The following is a 17,849-nucleotide window of genomic DNA, read 5'->3' as shown; positions in this document are numbered from 1 at the left end:
TCTTTTCAAGCACAACAAACTGCAGTGTTAGGCAGTGATGGTGGGACAAACATGGACACAAAGACACACACAATCACAGACATACATGTATACATGCGTATATATTATATATATATATATATAATATATATATATATATAATATACATACATATATATATATATATATATATATATATATATTTTTTTTTTTTTTTTTCTCTCTCTAGTTTCAGCTCAGAGCTGTGGCCATGCTGATGCACCGCCATATATATATATATATATATATATATGAATGGCTGTGTGGTAAGTAGCTTGCTTCCCAACCACATGGTCCAGAGTTCAGTCCCACTGCGTGGCACCTTGTGAATGGATTTGGTAAACAGAAACTGAAAGAAACCTGTTGTATGTGTGTGTGTGTGTGTGTGTGTGTATGTTTGTGTGTCTGTATTTGTTCTCTCCCACCATTGCTTGACAATTGATGCTGGTGTGTTTACATTCCCATAACTTAGCAGTTTGGCAAAAGATACCAATAGAATAAGTACTAGGCTTACAAAGAATAAGTCTAGGGGTCAATTTGTTCAACTAAAGGCAGTGCTCCAGCATGGCTGCAGTTAAATGACTGTAGCAAGTAAGAGAATAAAAGAATAAAGTATATACATATATATATACACATCTACCAAATCCACTAACAAGGCTTTGGTTGGCCTGAGGCTATAGTAGAAGACACTTGCCCAAGGTGTCATGTAGTGGGACTGAACCCAGAACCATGTGGTTGGGAAACAAGCTTCTTAATACAGAGACGTGCTTGCACCTATATATAACTTGACTGATGAGAGGAGGCTGCGAATGACCTGTCCTTGTTTTTCCCTGTCCATCTTCACATTGTCTATCTATCCAAATGATTTATTGCCGTCTGTTGCGTTCTTGTTCTATTTTTTGAATTTATATATATATATATATATATAGCGTACATACACATTTGCTCACCTGTATATGTATATATTGACATATATTGGTTTCAAGTTTTGGCACAAGGCCAGCAATTTCGAGAAGGGGTTAAGTCAATTACATCGACCCTAGTGTTCAACTGGTACTAATTTTATTGATCCCGTAAAGGATGAAACATAAAATCAACCTTGGCGGAATTTGAACTCAGAATGTAATGGCAGACAAAAGTCACTAAGCATTTTACCTTGCATGCTGATGTTTCTTTCAGTTCACTGCCTATATATATATATATATAAAGTAATTATTTAGACTTTGGGCATACACCTAGTAGTATGCTGGTTAAAGCACTTTCACTGTCGATGGCTACCTGATGTTATCCACAGATTTGAAATAAGTGTCATTGGATCTACCTCAAGAATTTCACAGTGTTCATTGATTTTATAATGAATTAGGGAAATGGAAAATGGAATTTATGAGAATCTTTATTCATCACAATCATCATTTCAACCCATCTTGCAATCAGACCACTGCAGGTGGGATACTGTACAACTGGTTATGTTGCACCATCTGGTGCAGATGCATCTTATTAAGAGTCTCATTTTAAAAAAGATACCTTGTTCAATATACTCAGTTTCACTGTGTTCAATCAGACAGCATGCTATTGTCATCGTCGTCTTCTTCTTCTTCTTCCAATCAGGACTCATGCTAAAAAGAATAATCTCTAATTTGAGCCTACTCTAAGCTACTAAGAATGCGTGTGGCAACTTGAAGATCCACCCACCACACACGATAGACTGGCGGTTGCATGGGCACAAAAGCTACACTGTTATCCTCATTCTGTAAATGGTGGCTTTTAACAGGCGGAGAGCTAAATCATACTGGGGTACAGAGGATTCGCAGTTTACCACACCATAGTGGGTTACACTATGGTTCCTCTGCTCTGTGGCAGAAGTAGGAAGAAAGAGTGAGAGAAAGTTGTGGTGAAAGAGTACAGCGGGATTCACGAGCCTATCCCGCCGGAGTCTCATGGAGCTTAGGTGTTTTTGCTCAATAAACACTCACAATGCCCGGTCTGGGAGCCGAAACTGCGTTCTTACGACCGCAAGTCTGCTGCCCAAACCACTGGGCCATTGTGCCTCCACGCATGCTGTTGTTGCCAGTAGGTTGCTGGCTATGATAAAGATTCCATTTTCCATTTCCTCCATTCATTATGCGTGTGTGTGTGTGTGTGTGTGTGTGTGTGTATTCCAAATGTGGCAGGAATGCTGGGACTAGTGTATTACTGTGCAAGGTGACTATTTTGATGGTGATGTTAAAATTTAGGTAAATAAGTTATTTTTTATTAAACGTAACTAGGTCAAGAAGCTTTTGATACTAACTCATATACATATATGTAGTAGTAGCTCTGTGGTAAGAAGATTGCCACATGGTTCCGGGTTCAATCCCACTGCATGGCACCTTGGGCAAGTGTCTTCAGATATAGCCTCAGGCTGACTAAAGCCCTGTGAGCAGATTTTGTAGACAGAAACTGAAAGAAACCCGTTGTATATATATATATATATATATATATATATATATATGTATGTATGTTTGTGTTAGTGTTTGTCCCCACACCATTGCTTGACAGCTGATGCTGCTGTGTTTACATCCCCATAACTTAGCGGTTTGGCAAAAGAGACTGATAGAATAAGTACTAGGCTTACAAAGAATAAGTCTTGGGGTCAATTTGTTCGACTAAAGGCAGTGCTCCAGCATGGCCACAGTGACTTGACTGAAACAAGTAAAAGAATAAAAGAATATACCATCTCTCTCCCTTTCTCTCCCCCTCTCTCTCTCTCTCTCTCTATAAATACATGTATATATAATAATACTATATTTGTTCCACGATCTCGTGTTGTTGTATTTTCTCTTTGTGTTTTCATGTTTGGATTAACTTTATATATATATATATATAATATATATATATATATATAATATATATATATATATAATTTGTACATATATGTATATATGACATATATATATATATCATATGTACATATATGTATATATATTATGTGTATACATAATGTATGTGTGTGTCTGCATATATATATTATATATATATATATATATGTATATGTGTATATATATATATATATCATATGTACATATATGTATATATATTATATGTATACATAATGTATGTGTGTGTCTGCATATATATATATAATATATATATATATATATATATATATACATATATATATATATATATATATAATATATATATATATATATATATATATATATATATATATAATTTGTACATATATGTATATATATTATATGAATTTTACATTCATTGTATGTAGTTCCTTGTTACAAAAGACATCTTTCAGTATATGTCATTGATTATAATGTCATAACTGTTTCTTCCAATTCAAGTAATTCCCAATACTGTAGAATGGTTGAGAATGGAAGAAGAGGAACAAAAGAGGAAAAAAAAAAGACAGTTTGATGCTAAGCTGTTGTCTACGGCCAAAGTAAGTAGACATTACAGAAACTTCTAATGGTCAATGTTATTCTGGATTTTCAAACATCGTCACTCAAGCTTCACACATACACTCAGGGACGTGGACTCACACACACACACACACAAAGAAATACAGTGACATATACACACACACATGCACACAATAAATCACTAATGGATAAACTGAAGGACAGTTGATGGACAGAACATAAGCCATTACCATAATAGGCCTTGCTTTTATGGCAGAGCCATTCCAGTTTTAAAGACAATTTCCAAAGATATTTTGTATATGGTTGTTATAGGTGATGATGATGATAATGATGGTCATGAGGAGGGAGAAGATGACGATGATGATGACGATGGCAATGATGACAACGATGATATGATAATGATGATGAGGACAACAACAATAATGATGATAGTGATGACAATAATGACAATGAGGAGGGTGATGGTGTCAATGACAGAGATGATGATGATGGTGATGAAAATGATGACAATGATGGACAATGACAATGATAAAGAGGAGGAAGGGAAGTTGATGACGATAATGATGATGATGATGATAACGATGATGATGATGATGATGGTGATGACAAAGGTGATTGTGATGATGATGTTGGTGATGACAATGATAGCGCTGATGTTGATGATGACAGTGATGATGATGCTGGTGATTTTGGTAATGACTATGATAATGAAGATGAGAACGATGATGATAAAGATGAAATTATTTTGGACCACAATTTCTTTAAAATGATGTAAAAGCAGGGATAACGCGGGCAAATGTTTAGTTATTAATCAAATTGTTTCTGGCTCCTTGTTCTACTTTGTGGTACTTTGGTCAAGTGCCTCAGGAAGAGTGAAATACAGCAGACAGAAATTGCACAAAAACCTGTTATACATATGTGAGTATGTATATATCATGATATATATATATATATATATATATACATATTAGAGGGAAACCACTATGTGGACACCCTCACATTAGAAATAGATCCACTATGGCCATACCACTGAGAGAAATGTTCTCACGAAAAATTTAGCAAAAATTTTTCTTGAGAACATTTCTTAGTGGTAAGACCATAGCAGATCTATTTCTAGCGTAAGGGTGTCCACATAGTGGTTTCCCTCTAATTTGTATATAATATAATTTTACTGAACCTTCAGTTTTTTATATGCTAGACCACTGGTGAGAAATCGATGTTAATTAAATTAATATCTAATTTCTTACCCTCATTTAAAATTTTTAAATTATATATATATATATAATATATATATATATATATATATGTTTATACACATACAGGGTGTGGTGAATAAACTGTCATCTAAATTATGCAAAAATGAAAATAATACTGACATCTCATTTTAACAGATATATTTACTAAATTGCATATAAATATCTTGAAATACTAATGAGTAAATTTATTCAATAAAATTGCCATTCCCTTCAATCACAGACTCCAGCCTTCTGGATGGTGTCCTTGTTTCAGTTGGTGAATGCTTCCATAATCCTTGCCTTTAGTTCATCTTTGGTATTACAAGGAGTTTTGTTGGTCTCTTGCTCAACTGCCCCTCACTCATAATAATGAAGGGGGTTACAGTCAGGGGAGTTAGATGGCCAGATATTAGGGGTGATGTGGTGTCAGAAATTGTCTGACAGGTAATAGATGTAGGACTCTGTGTTGAGTTTGAGGCCATGTGGGAAGATGAAAGGAGGCATAACATCACCATTACAAGTGATCACTCCAAACACCATGATGTTGGCTGGATGTTTGATTTTTATCACTCTCAGTACATGTTTTGGGGACACAGGAAGACCTCAGATTGACACCCAAACACTCTGAGATGTTTGCATTGGAGCTTCCGGTACAAATGCCAAGTAGTACAGCATGTTGTTTCCAAATTTCTGGCAGAGTGAATTGTGTCATGGTGCTGTTTTTCTCACAGATGGTGCCCAACTGACCCTATTATACCCTGTAGTTGACAAAATCAAAAACAAACAATACACATGCGCAAAATTGAAAATATAATGAGACCACAATTTACCCACCACACCTTGTGTGTGTGTATATATATATCTTTTACTCTCTTTTACTTGTTTCAGTCATTTGACTGCGCCCATGCTGGAGTACCACCTTTAGTTGAGCAAATCTACCCCGGGATTTATTCTTTGTAAGCCCAGTACTTATTCTATCGGTCTCCTTTTGCCGAACCGCTAAGTGACGGGGACGTAAACACACCAGCATCAGTTATCAAGCAATGCTAGGGGGACAAAGACAGACACACAAACACATACATCTATATATATATATACATATATACGACAGGCTTCTTTCAGTTTCCATCTACCAAATCCACTCACAAGGGATTGGTCGGCCCAGGGCTATAGCAGAAGACACTTGCCCAAGATGCCACGCAGTGGGACTGAACCCGGAACCATGTGGTTGGTTAGCAAGTTACTTACCACACAGCCACTCCTACACCGACATATAATTTTAATGATGAACCTATCTGCATATTCATTATGGTTGTTAGAATTCTACACTCCTGATAATATTCAGGTAAGTAAACTTGGAGTCACCCATCAGAAGAATTACAGTGAGATTGCTAATGCTAAGTGATGACTGACACTTCATACTGCTTGATATAGTTAGCCATAACCTGGAATATACCACAGAGCTACCACAGTACCTGTTTGTATGTATGTATATATGTATGTACGTACATACGTATGTATGCATCTACATAAGTGTGTATATTTTTTGTCATTTTTCTTGTTTCAGTCATTGTACTGTGGTCATGCAGGGGCATCACTTTGAAGGGTTTAGTCAAACTATTTGACCCCAAGACTATTTTTTTTAGCATCATATCATTCTATTGGCCAATTTTCCTGAACCATTAAGTTATGGAACATAAACAAACCAACAATGGTTTGTCAAGCAATGATGGAGGACCAACACATATACAAAGATATATATATGCATATGCAGATACATATATGTGAACATGTATACATATGTGTATAGGTGCAAGTGTGGCTGTGTGAGAAGAAGTCTGCTTCCTAACTTCATGGTACTAGGTTCAGTCCCACTACGTGGTAGTTTGGGCAAGCATCTTCTACTAAAGCCTTGGGCTGCCCAAATTCTTGAGAATGGATTTGGCTGATGGAAACTGAAAGAAGTTAGTCCTATAGGCGCAGAAGTGGCTATGTGGTAAGAAGCTTGCTTACTAACCACATGGTTATAGGTGTGTGTGTGTATGTCTATCCCTCACAACTACTGGACAACTTGTGGTGGTGTGTTTACATCCCCATAACTTAGAGGTTGGGCAAAAGAGACCCAGGCTTAAAAAATAAGCACTAGGATCTATTAATTTAACTAAAGATTCTTCAAGGTGGTAAAAGATAAAAGATATATATACATACCCACACACACAACAACACACACACACACACATACAAACACACACACATACACACATATATATGTATATATATATATATATATATATATATATATAATATATATATATTGGTGGCTGCCCGCTCATTATCGAGTATGGCCATTGCATGAAGCTTAATCAATGTTGTTGTTATCATGCAATGCCTGTGCAAGAAGTTTTTTTTTTAAAGTGAGGAAAGGCTGTGCACTGAGTCAATCCCACTCACTAAGCAACAGCAGCCATAATCTGAAAAGAAGAACAAGTCAACATCATTGGTAGCCACTGAGCTGCAGGTTTTATGTCTGAGTTATCCCAGTTACCTGAGCTACCTTCTCCTAGAAGGATGCCCTAACAAAGGCTGGGAGTCCTTCACTCCCAATGGTTTAACCGCGCGATCGGGTATTCAGCTCCCGTGTATGATACAGCCTTAAGCCTTAAGGAAAAAAAAAAGAAAAAAAATTACACATTTATTGGATGGCTATCGACGCTTAAGAGTTCCTCTGCCCTTTGACGGGTTTTGTTTTTCATCCCGCAGGGTGTCCAATAAAGTGACCAGACATATATATATATAACACACACACATATATATGATCTTTCAATTTCTGTCTACCAAATCCACTCACAAGACTTTGGTCAGCCTGTGGCTATATATATTAGATGTTTGCCCAAGGTACCCCACAGTGGAACAGAACCGTGAACCATACAGCAGGGTATCAAGTTACTTACCATAACAGCTATGCCTGTGCTTATTTATATACATGCGTCATCTCTCTCTCTTTCTCTCTCTCTCTCTCTCTGTATGTATATATATATATATATATGTATGTACATGCGGGCATGGCTGTGTGGTTAGGGAGCTTGCTTTCTAGCTACATGGTTTCGGGTTCAGTCCCACTGCGTGGCACTTTGGGTAGGTGTCTTCCACTATAGCCCCGAGCTGACCGGAGCTTTGTGATTGAATTCGGTAGGTGGAAGTTACTGCCGTGTGTGCATATGTGCGTGTAGGTGCTTGTGCCTCTCCCAAAGAGAGAGAGGGATATGTATGTATGTGTGTGTGTGTGTCTGTGTGCCTGAGTCTATGTCTGCATCAGTCTCCAGTAACTTAGTGGTACAATTAATATATATCACCCAACTTAAACATAAGTATTGACTGGAATCAATAGAAATGACAAAGACCTTTCAAGATGGTGTCCAGCAAAGCAGCAGCCTATTGACTTAAACAACTAAAAGAGTCTATATATATTGAGCACAGTATACAATGGGCTTGTTATTATTATTATTATTACACCCACCACCCGAACACACACATATGCATACATGTATTTATGTACACACACACATGTATATATATATATATATATGCATATTCATAGATTAATGTATGTGTGTGTATATATATATATATATACGTATATCTTTATACTTACATATACATGCACATGTTCGCATACATATATATACATATATATATATATATATATTCATAGATTAATGTATGTGTGTGTGTATAATATATATATATATACGTATATCTTTATACTTACATATACACGCACATGTTCGCATACATATATATACATATATATATATATATATTCATAGATTAATGTATGTGTGTGTGTATATATATATATATATACGTATATCTTTATACTTACATATACACGCACATGTTCGCATACATATATATACATATATATATATATATATATATTCATAGATTAATGTATATGTGTATATATGCATGTGTGTGTGTACATATATACATAGACACACATATATCTAGATACATACACACACACACACACATATATATATACATATATCTCTATACCTACACAGACACAATACACACGTACACACAATACACACACACACATATATGCATATAGACTAACTTACGCACACACACACACATACAAGTATTTTTTTAATAAGTTCTTATTATTCTGAGACAAAAAAAACTTTCCTCGGCTATTGTGCTACTACTAATACCGATAACACTAAAGCTTTGCTTTCACTCTCTCTATTTCTTTGTCTGCCTTTCTCAGTGCCTTTCTCTCTCCTTTTCTTCTATTCGAAAAGGAAACATAGACAACACATTGAACAGTTATTCTGTACGTCTTCCTTGTTTTCTTATAGCTTATCTCAAACATTGCTATTATTCTGATATATTTATATAAATATATGTGATAAAAGCCATCAAAATGCTGAGAAAATATTTACTTAATATTATTTCAGCTATTGTGTTCCTTCTTTTTTCTTCCTTTTTTTAAGAAAAAATTATTTCTTGCCATTTTATATATATTTTTTTAATATAGCTTATTTTAACGGGTGTCGGTGCAGCTGTGTGGTAAGAAGCTTGCTTCCGAACCATATGGTTCAGGGTTTAGTCTTACTGCATTGGCACCTTGAGCAAGTGTCTTTTACTATATATAGCCCCAGGCCAACCAAAGTAGATTTAATGGATGGAAACTGAAAGGAGCCAATCTTATATATATACATACATATATATATATAGACACACACACACACACACACACATATATATATATATATATATATATATATATATATACATAGACAGATGCAGGAGTGGCTGTGTGGTAAGTAGTTTGCTTACCACCACATGGTTCCAAGTTCAGTCCCACTGCATGGCACCTTGGGCAAGTGTCTTCTACTATAGCCTCGGGTTGACCAAAGCCTTGTGAGTGGATTTGGTAGATGGAAACTAAAAGAAGCCTGCTGTACATATATATATACATATGTATGTGTGTGCCTGTGTTTGTCCTCCCAACATCGCTTGACAACCGATGCTGCTGTGTTTATGTGCCTGTAATGTAGCGGTTCAGCAAAAGACCAATAGTATAAGTACTAGGCTTACAAAGAATAACCCCCTGGGGTCGATTTTCTTGACTAAAGGCGGTGCTCCAGCATGGCTGCAGTCAAATGACTGAAACACGTGAAAGAATAAAGGAAAACAAGAATATACATTTAGGAAAGCAAAAGTTATGGTCGGTCATATCGTGACCTTTAGCTGTGCACCTATGAGTTGCTTAGTAGCATAGTTGACTCATCAGATTCAGCTGACTGAAGGTGTGCAACCTCTCTGAGTCACCTATACTGCTAAGTGCTTCATAGGTGCAAAACTAATGGTCACTCTATGATTACCTATAAATTTTAACATCCTAAAAAATATATTATTACCCTAATGTTTTAGAATATGCTTGTTTTTTGGATATTTGAATTACTGATGATGGTGATGATGGTATATATATATTGGTAAAAACGGTAAGATAACAAAAGAAAGAAAGTGACCTCAATATTATGTAAATAGAGGAATTTATCTGTAAAATAATATGTGACAATTATTCGGTAGCCAAGATAAAACTCTGAGTTTCAGATGCCGAGGTGGAAAACCACATCACCATCTCTTTGGTTATGGCCAGATAACCGAAGAGATGGTGGTGTGGATTTCCACCTCAGCATCCGGAACTCAGAGTTTTATCTTGGCTACTGAATAATTGTCACATATTATTTTACAGATATATATATATATATATCAAGGATTGAACAGCCAGAACACAAGGAGAGAAAGTTAGATGAAAGCAGAGAGCAGACAGGAAACAAGTTGAAAACTTAACAGACAGGGAAATAGACAAAGACACAATACATGGAATATTCACAGCTGAGTTTTTCTTGTCAGTCAATGAGCAAAATATCAACGTGATTTTGCACCATTATCATTGAGACCACTCAATCTTGGAGGTGCCAGTGCTGTTATTAAGCTACTGGGAAAAAGCTAGCGAATGTGTGTGTATATGTATGGAGTGGCTGTGTGGTAAGTAGCTTGCTTACCAACCACATGCTTCCGGGTTCAGTCCCACTGCGTGGCACCTTGGGCAAGTGTCTTCTACTATAGCCTCAGGCCGACCAAAGCCTTGTGAGTGAATTTGGTAGACGGAAACTGAAAGAAGCCCGTCGTATATATGTATATATATATATCTGTGTGCATGTGTGTTTGTGTCTGTGTTTGTCCCCCTAGCATTGCTTGACAACCGATGCTGGTGTATTTATGTCCCTGTTACTTAGCAGTTCAGCAAAAGAGACTGATAGAATAAGTACTGGGCTTACAAAGAATAGGTCCTGGGGTCGAGTTGCTCGATTAAAGGCGGTGCTCCAGCATGGCTGCAGTCAAATGACTGAAACAAGTAAAAGAGTATATATATATGTGTGTTGTGTGTGTGTGTGTGTGTGTAAATGTCAAACATTAAGAATTAGTGCTGAACACTGCACTGGTAGATAAAATTCCTGTAGGTGGTCACAGATGAGAGAGAGTGAGATTGATGGTGCACAACTCTTCACTTAAAATAAATTACTGCAGAAGACATCAGTTACTATAAGTATGTCAAGATGGTCTGACAGCTGATCATGTACTACAGGGCAGTTGGTTTCCAGCTCTATGATCTTGAACACCATCTTCCCTACCTTATCTTACAGCAATAATATTATTTCTCTTATGAAATCTTTAAATTGATGGCATTTTGAACTTTGCATTGTGAATGTTGAACCATATTGTAAATGATCTCAGGAACTCAGATGTTGGTCTGAGGATCTCCTAGCTGCCATTCTACAGCAACACAAGTATGTATGGCATACATGTATCTTTTATCTTTTCACTTGTTTCAGTAATTAGGTTATGGCCATGCTGGGGCACTACCTTGAAGAATTTCAGCTGATTGAACCAACCCCAGTACTGGCACAATGGTCTCTTGTGCCAAACTGCTAGGTTACAAGGAAATAAACACACTAATACTGGCTGTTAAGTGGTGGTGGTGGTGGGGGGACAAACACAAAGACACACACACAACACACACACATACACTCTTTTACTCTTTTACTTGTTTCAGTCATTTGACTGCGGCCATGCTGGAGCACCGCCTTTAATCGAGCAACTCGACCCCGGGACTTATTCTTTTGTAAGCCCAGTACTTATTCTATCGGTCTCTTTTGCCGAACCGCTAAGTAACGGGGACATAAACACACCAGCATCGGTTGTCAAGCAATGCTAGGGGAACAAACACAGACACACAAACACACACACGCATATATATACATATATACAACGGGCTTCTTTCAGTTTCCATCTACCAAATCCACTCACAAGGCTTTGGTCAGCCCGAGGCTTAGTAGAAGACACTTGCCCAAGGTGCCATGCAGTGGGACTGAACCCGTATATGACAGGCTTCTTTCAGTTTCCATCTGCCAAATCGACTCCCAAGACTTTGGTCAGTCCGAGACTATAATAGAAGACACTCACCCAGAACCATGAGATTAGAAAGCAAATGCCTTACCACGCAGCCTCTGATGCATCTATCACTGTGCCAATGTAGAGGCAAAAAACAAACAATTCTATACCAAATTTAAAAGTTTCCTTTCCACTTATCCAGCATCTCCATCCCTTTCATATATTCCAACTTAAAGCCAAACATTCGTGACTAAAACCACATGAAATTTCATGCCAGAATTAACAGAATTTTATTATAGAACAATTCCATGATAAAACAATACAATTTTTGTATAAACCTTGTATTGTCATGCAGAAAAGTGGCTTGCACTTCTTGTCGAGTGTTGCTTAATGTTAAATGTCAACATTTGCATTCTCTACGTTCTCACATTTAAAAGATTAATTTCATATTCACTGATGTTAGTTATTTACTTACATTAAACATTAACTCATATTTCTGCGAAATCTGCTTAAGACAATCCTAACACTTTTAAGAGGATTTATTTGCAGAGGTGCAAAGCATAGTTGCATGGTTTAGATGTTTGATCTGCAGCCATATGATTTTGCTGTGCAATATCTTGGTCAAGTGTCTTCTTATCATAGCACCAGGGTTCACAAATAGCTTGGGATTAGAATCTGGTAGCTGCAGACTCTGTGGAATCCAAAACATGTGTGCATGTATATGTGTGTGTGTGTGTGTGTGTGTGTATGTGTGTGTATGTGTGTGTATGCGCACATGTATGTGCATATATGTGTATCTTTTATCTTTTATTTTTTACTTGTTTCAGTCATTAGATTGTGACCATACTGTGGCACAACCTTAAAGAATTCTTACAATTCTTCCCCTGGATACCCCTGATCCATTCTTTCATACTTATCATTCATTTTATTATCCAGTATATATATATATATATATATATATATATGTGTGTGTGTGTGTGTGTGTATATGTGGTGTGTGCGTGTGTGTGAACATGTGTATGTGTGTGTTTGTGCATGTGTGCATTTGAGTGTGTATATGTGTCTGCATGTGTGTGCAAGTGTATGTATGTGTGTGTGCATGTGTATGTATGTACATGTGTGTGTATGTGTATGTATGTGTGTGGGCATGTGTATGTATGTGTGTGTGCGTGTGTATGTATGTGCGTGTGTGTGCATGTGTATGTATGTGTGTGTGCATGTGTATGTATGTACATGTGTGTGTATGTGTGTGGGCATGTGTATGTATGTGTGTGTGCGTGTGTATGTATGTGCGTGTGTGTGCATGTGTATGTATGTATGTCTGTGGGCGTGCATGTGTATGTATGCATATGTATGTGTGTGTGCATGTATGTGTGTGTGCATGTGTGTGTGCATGTGTATGTATGTATGTGTGTGTGTGTGTGCATGTGTATGTATGCATATGTATGTGTGTGTGCATGTATGTGTGTGTGCATGTGTGTGTGCATGTGTATGTATGTATGTGTGTGTGTGTGTGCATGTGTATGTATGTATGTGTGTGTGTGTGTGCATGTGTATGTATGCATGTGTGTGTGTTTCTCAAATTCTTCCCCTTGTACCCCCTGATCCATTCTCTCATACTTACCCACTTGGAGATATACCAAAAGAACCTCGAGCAGCAACAGCACTAAACTTTGACATCTTTCCATATTTCTGTGGACTCGATGGTAAGGAATGTCTTTGGTTCTTGATTATCAACTGCTTACCATCCTCACCCTCTTCACCTTCCTCTTCTTCCTCAGCTTGGACATCTTCAAAACCACCCTTTTGCCAGATACCAACAGAACCATCTGGAGCATTATAGGTAAGTTCAAAGTCAACTTTAGTCTGAAAAAATAAATAAAATAAAATAAACTCAAACAAATGCTTGTTTTAATTAAAAGAAAATAAATGGTCATCAAGAATAAATAAAGAGAATTAAATGTGAGCATGAAAAACTAAAAATATTATTTATTTATTTTATGAACACACTGGGTGAAATGTTTAGCAGTATTTCATCTGTCTTTATGTTCTGAGTTCAAATTCCACCGAGGTCAACTTTGTTTTTCATCCTTTTGGGATCGATAAATTAAGTACCAGTTGCTTACTGGGGTCAATCTAATCGACTGCCCCCCCCCCCCTTAAATTTTGGGCCTTGTGTTTGGAGTAGAAAAGATTAACATACATGCAAAACACAGCAGAGAGAAATCAATGTTAGAAAAAAAATCATTCTGAGCAAAATCTTAACACTAAATTCCCATAAAATATGGAAGTAATATCTGTAATCCCTAATGGCTGATCCGATGCAGATATTCATGTGGAATTAATGGATATGAGGAAAGGAAGAAAGCGAATAAAAATCCATAACACTGATGATACTAATGCCAAAGTAGGAAAAAAAACCCCAGAAGAGCACAGCTTTTAGCTTTTATTTTACGTCACCAGCTACTTGTTTTGGTTACTGGATTGCAGCCTTGTGGGGGTGACCATGTGCAAAGGTTTAGTTGAATGAATTGACTCCAGCACTTATTGTTTTTTTACTTTAAGCCTGGTACTTATGCTATCAGTATATTTTGTCAAAGTGTTAAGTTACAGGGATGTAAATAAATCAACACTGGGTGTCAAGCTATGAGAGGAGAAGGAGCAAACACATATGCAAACACACACAGCTATCTATCTGTCTGTCTGTCTGTCTCTCTCTCTGAAGACCTGCCCACGTCAATGAAACTGAGTTCTAGAAGCACTGTGTGTCCCACCCACACTTAATAAAAAAAAAACTTCTCATACACTCTACCACAATAAACCAAACTACGTTTCTTATTTCTTTATTGCCCACAAGGGGCTAAACATAGAGGGGACAAACAAGGACAGACAAAGGGATTAAGTCAATTACATCGACCCCAGTGAGTAACTGGTACTTAATTTATAGACCCCGAACAGATGAAAGGCAAAGTCAACCTCGGCAGAATTTGAACTCAGAATGTAATGGCAGACAAAATACAGCTAAGCATTTTATCCGGTGTGCTAACGATTCTGCCAGATCGCCGCCTATCACAACAAACCAAATTACATTTCTACATCTCTTCTTTACCTCACATTTCCACTTCATGTACTATGCTTACCTCCCACTTCCCAATTCTGTCCTCTTGGTCCTGTGTCACAGTATCACTGCTCTCCACTAGCACCCAAGCTGTGTGTTCCACCCATATGCCCTGTCTTGCTGTATTATTGCTATCTGCTGGCCCCTGACCTGTGCGTTCCACCCACACATAACAAGAAAACTTTTCACTCACCCTACACCAGGACAAGGCTCATCTTCTAGACTGTAGTTTCCAGCTCAGAATTTCTGGCGCCACCATTGACATTGGCTTAAGCTTATTGTCTGATCCCCATATGCTCAGAATTTCTGGCATCACCATTGACATTGGCTTAAGCTTATTGTCTGATCCCCATATGCTCAGAATTTCTGGCGCCACCATTGACATTGGCTTAAGCTTATTGTCTGATCCCCATATGCTCAGAATTTCTGGCGCCACCATTGACATTGGCTTAAGCTTATTGTCTGATCCCCATATGCTCAGAATTTCTGGCATCACCATTGACATTGGCTTAAGCTTATTGTCTGATCCCCATATGCTCAGAATTTCTGGCGCCACCATTGACATTGGCTTAAGCTTATTGTCTGATCCCCATATGCTCAGAATTTCTGGCATCACCATTGACATTGGCTTAAGCTTATTGTCTGATCCCCATATGCTCAGAATTTCTGGCATCACCATTGACATTGGCTTAAGCTTATTGTCTGATCCCCATATGCTCAGAATTTCTGGCATCACCATTGACATTGGCTTAAGCTTATTGTCTGATCCCCATATGCTCAGAATTTCTGGCATCACCATTGACATTGGCTTAAGCTTATTGTCTGATCCCCATATGCTCAGAATTTCTGGCATCACCATTGACATTGGCTTAAGCTTATTGTCTGATCCCCATATGCTCAGAATTTCTGGCGCCACCATTGACATTGGCTTAAGCTTATTGTCTGATCCCCATATGCTCAGAATTTCTGGCATCACCATTGACACTGGCTTATTGTCTGATCCCCATATACTGCATTAATATTCCACGCACTTTCCATTGCATTGTTGCCTTTATTGAACTCATAAAGCAAATTAAGCTAAATATGCTCCTTTGTCACACACACACACACATATATATACTTGTATGTTTGTATACGTGTGGTATGAATGGTGTGTGTACATGTGTGAGTGAGTGTGTGTTACTGCCTCTGTAACATCATATGATTGTTGTAACACATTTGGCCATGGAGAACATTATGAAGAACATTTTCTCTGAATTGAGAAAATTTCATCTTAACAACTTCTATCCAATACAACAAGAACAGAAAAGTGGACATTAAATAATGATAATGATGATGATGATGATAATAATACTAATAATAATTATATTTCTTTACTACCCACAAGCGGCTAAACACAGAGGGGACAAACAAGGACAGACAAACAGATTAAGTCGATTACATCGACTCCAGTGCATAACTGGTACTTAATTTATCGACCCTGAAAGGATGAAAGGCAAAGTAGACCTTGGCGGAATTTGAACCCAGAATAGTTCAATTTTTTTCAATTTTGAATGCTAATGAAAATTGGTCAAAATAGCAACCGATCCAAAAAGCATATCGTGTGATCAGAAGTGAGAACATAAGACAGGAGGAGGAGAAGGATTTGAGAGATTAAAAACTAGTGTTGTTTTTTAACTTACCTTCATAGCTACATTATTACTGTCAAGAAGTGTGTCTGATACCTCGATGTGACCAACTTCGATTAATTCTTGAAGAATGATACGAAAAGTGCCAATAAGTCTGTAAAAAGCAGAAAGAAACTTTCATTGTAATTCAGTCAAAAACAGACCTTCATACAAACCTATACATAGATACACACATTCACAGAAATATATATGTATACACGCGTTCATATTTATTCATGTGTGCTTGTATGTGCATGGTGTGTATGTGTGTGCGTGAGTGTGAGTGCGTATGAGTGTGTGTGTGTGTGTATGTGTGTGTGTGTATTTGTGTCTGTGTTTGTTCCCCCTCAATGTTTGAAACTGGTGTTGGTTTGTTTACATTCATGTAACTTTGCCGATCGACAAAAAAATCCAATAGACTGACAGATTAGAAAAAAAAAAAAGATTAAAAAATGAAGTGCTGGTGTCAATGCCAATTTGTTTGCATAAACCCTTGAAGGTGTTACTGTAGATAGCCACAGTTCAGTGACCGAAATAAGCAAAAGATAAAAGATTAAATTTTTTAAAAAATTTACTCAGCACTTAGCAAAAACAACTAAACAAAAGAAAAAAAAACAGAAAGACATACACTCACAAAAGCTCTCAAACAACACAAATGCATATCTCTTTCTTTCCTCTCTTTTCTGTCTTTCTCCCTTTCTGTTATCTGCACTCATTGACTCTTACTATTTCTTCCCCACCACTCTTTTTATCTATCCTTCTGTCTCTCTGTCGCATATTTTCTTTCCTCTAAGTTCTATTTTAACAAAAATCATATCTTTATTCATTCATGCTAGAATTCTCTCTCTCTCATTATTTTTTCTCAGCTCAGCTGAAAGAAAATGCTCTTCTTTTTTTTGTTGGACTATCTCCATAACTCCATA

General features: G+C 37.1%; 1 protein-coding gene across 1 annotated transcript in view; it reads right to left on the bottom strand.

The window, feature by feature from the left end:
* LOC115223409 (otoferlin-like) overlaps positions 1–17,849 on the bottom strand; it is a 602,516-nt gene that overhangs the window by 281,879 nt on the left and 302,788 nt on the right. The window contains exons 4-5 of the mRNA XM_036512652.1: positions 16,942–17,041; positions 13,766–14,007 (exon numbers count right to left, since the gene is read on the bottom strand). Coding sequence (XP_036368545.1) covers positions 13,766–14,007; positions 16,942–17,041 — 342 coding nt within the window. The remainder of the gene's footprint in view (positions 1–13,765; positions 14,008–16,941; positions 17,042–17,849) is intronic.

Source organism: Octopus sinensis, linkage group LG23, assembly GCF_006345805.1.
Source record: "Octopus sinensis linkage group LG23, ASM634580v1, whole genome shotgun sequence".
In the NCBI taxonomy this organism is placed as follows: domain Eukaryota; kingdom Metazoa; phylum Mollusca; class Cephalopoda; order Octopoda; family Octopodidae; genus Octopus; species Octopus sinensis.
This window is presented reverse-complemented; position numbering and strand designations above follow the sequence as displayed.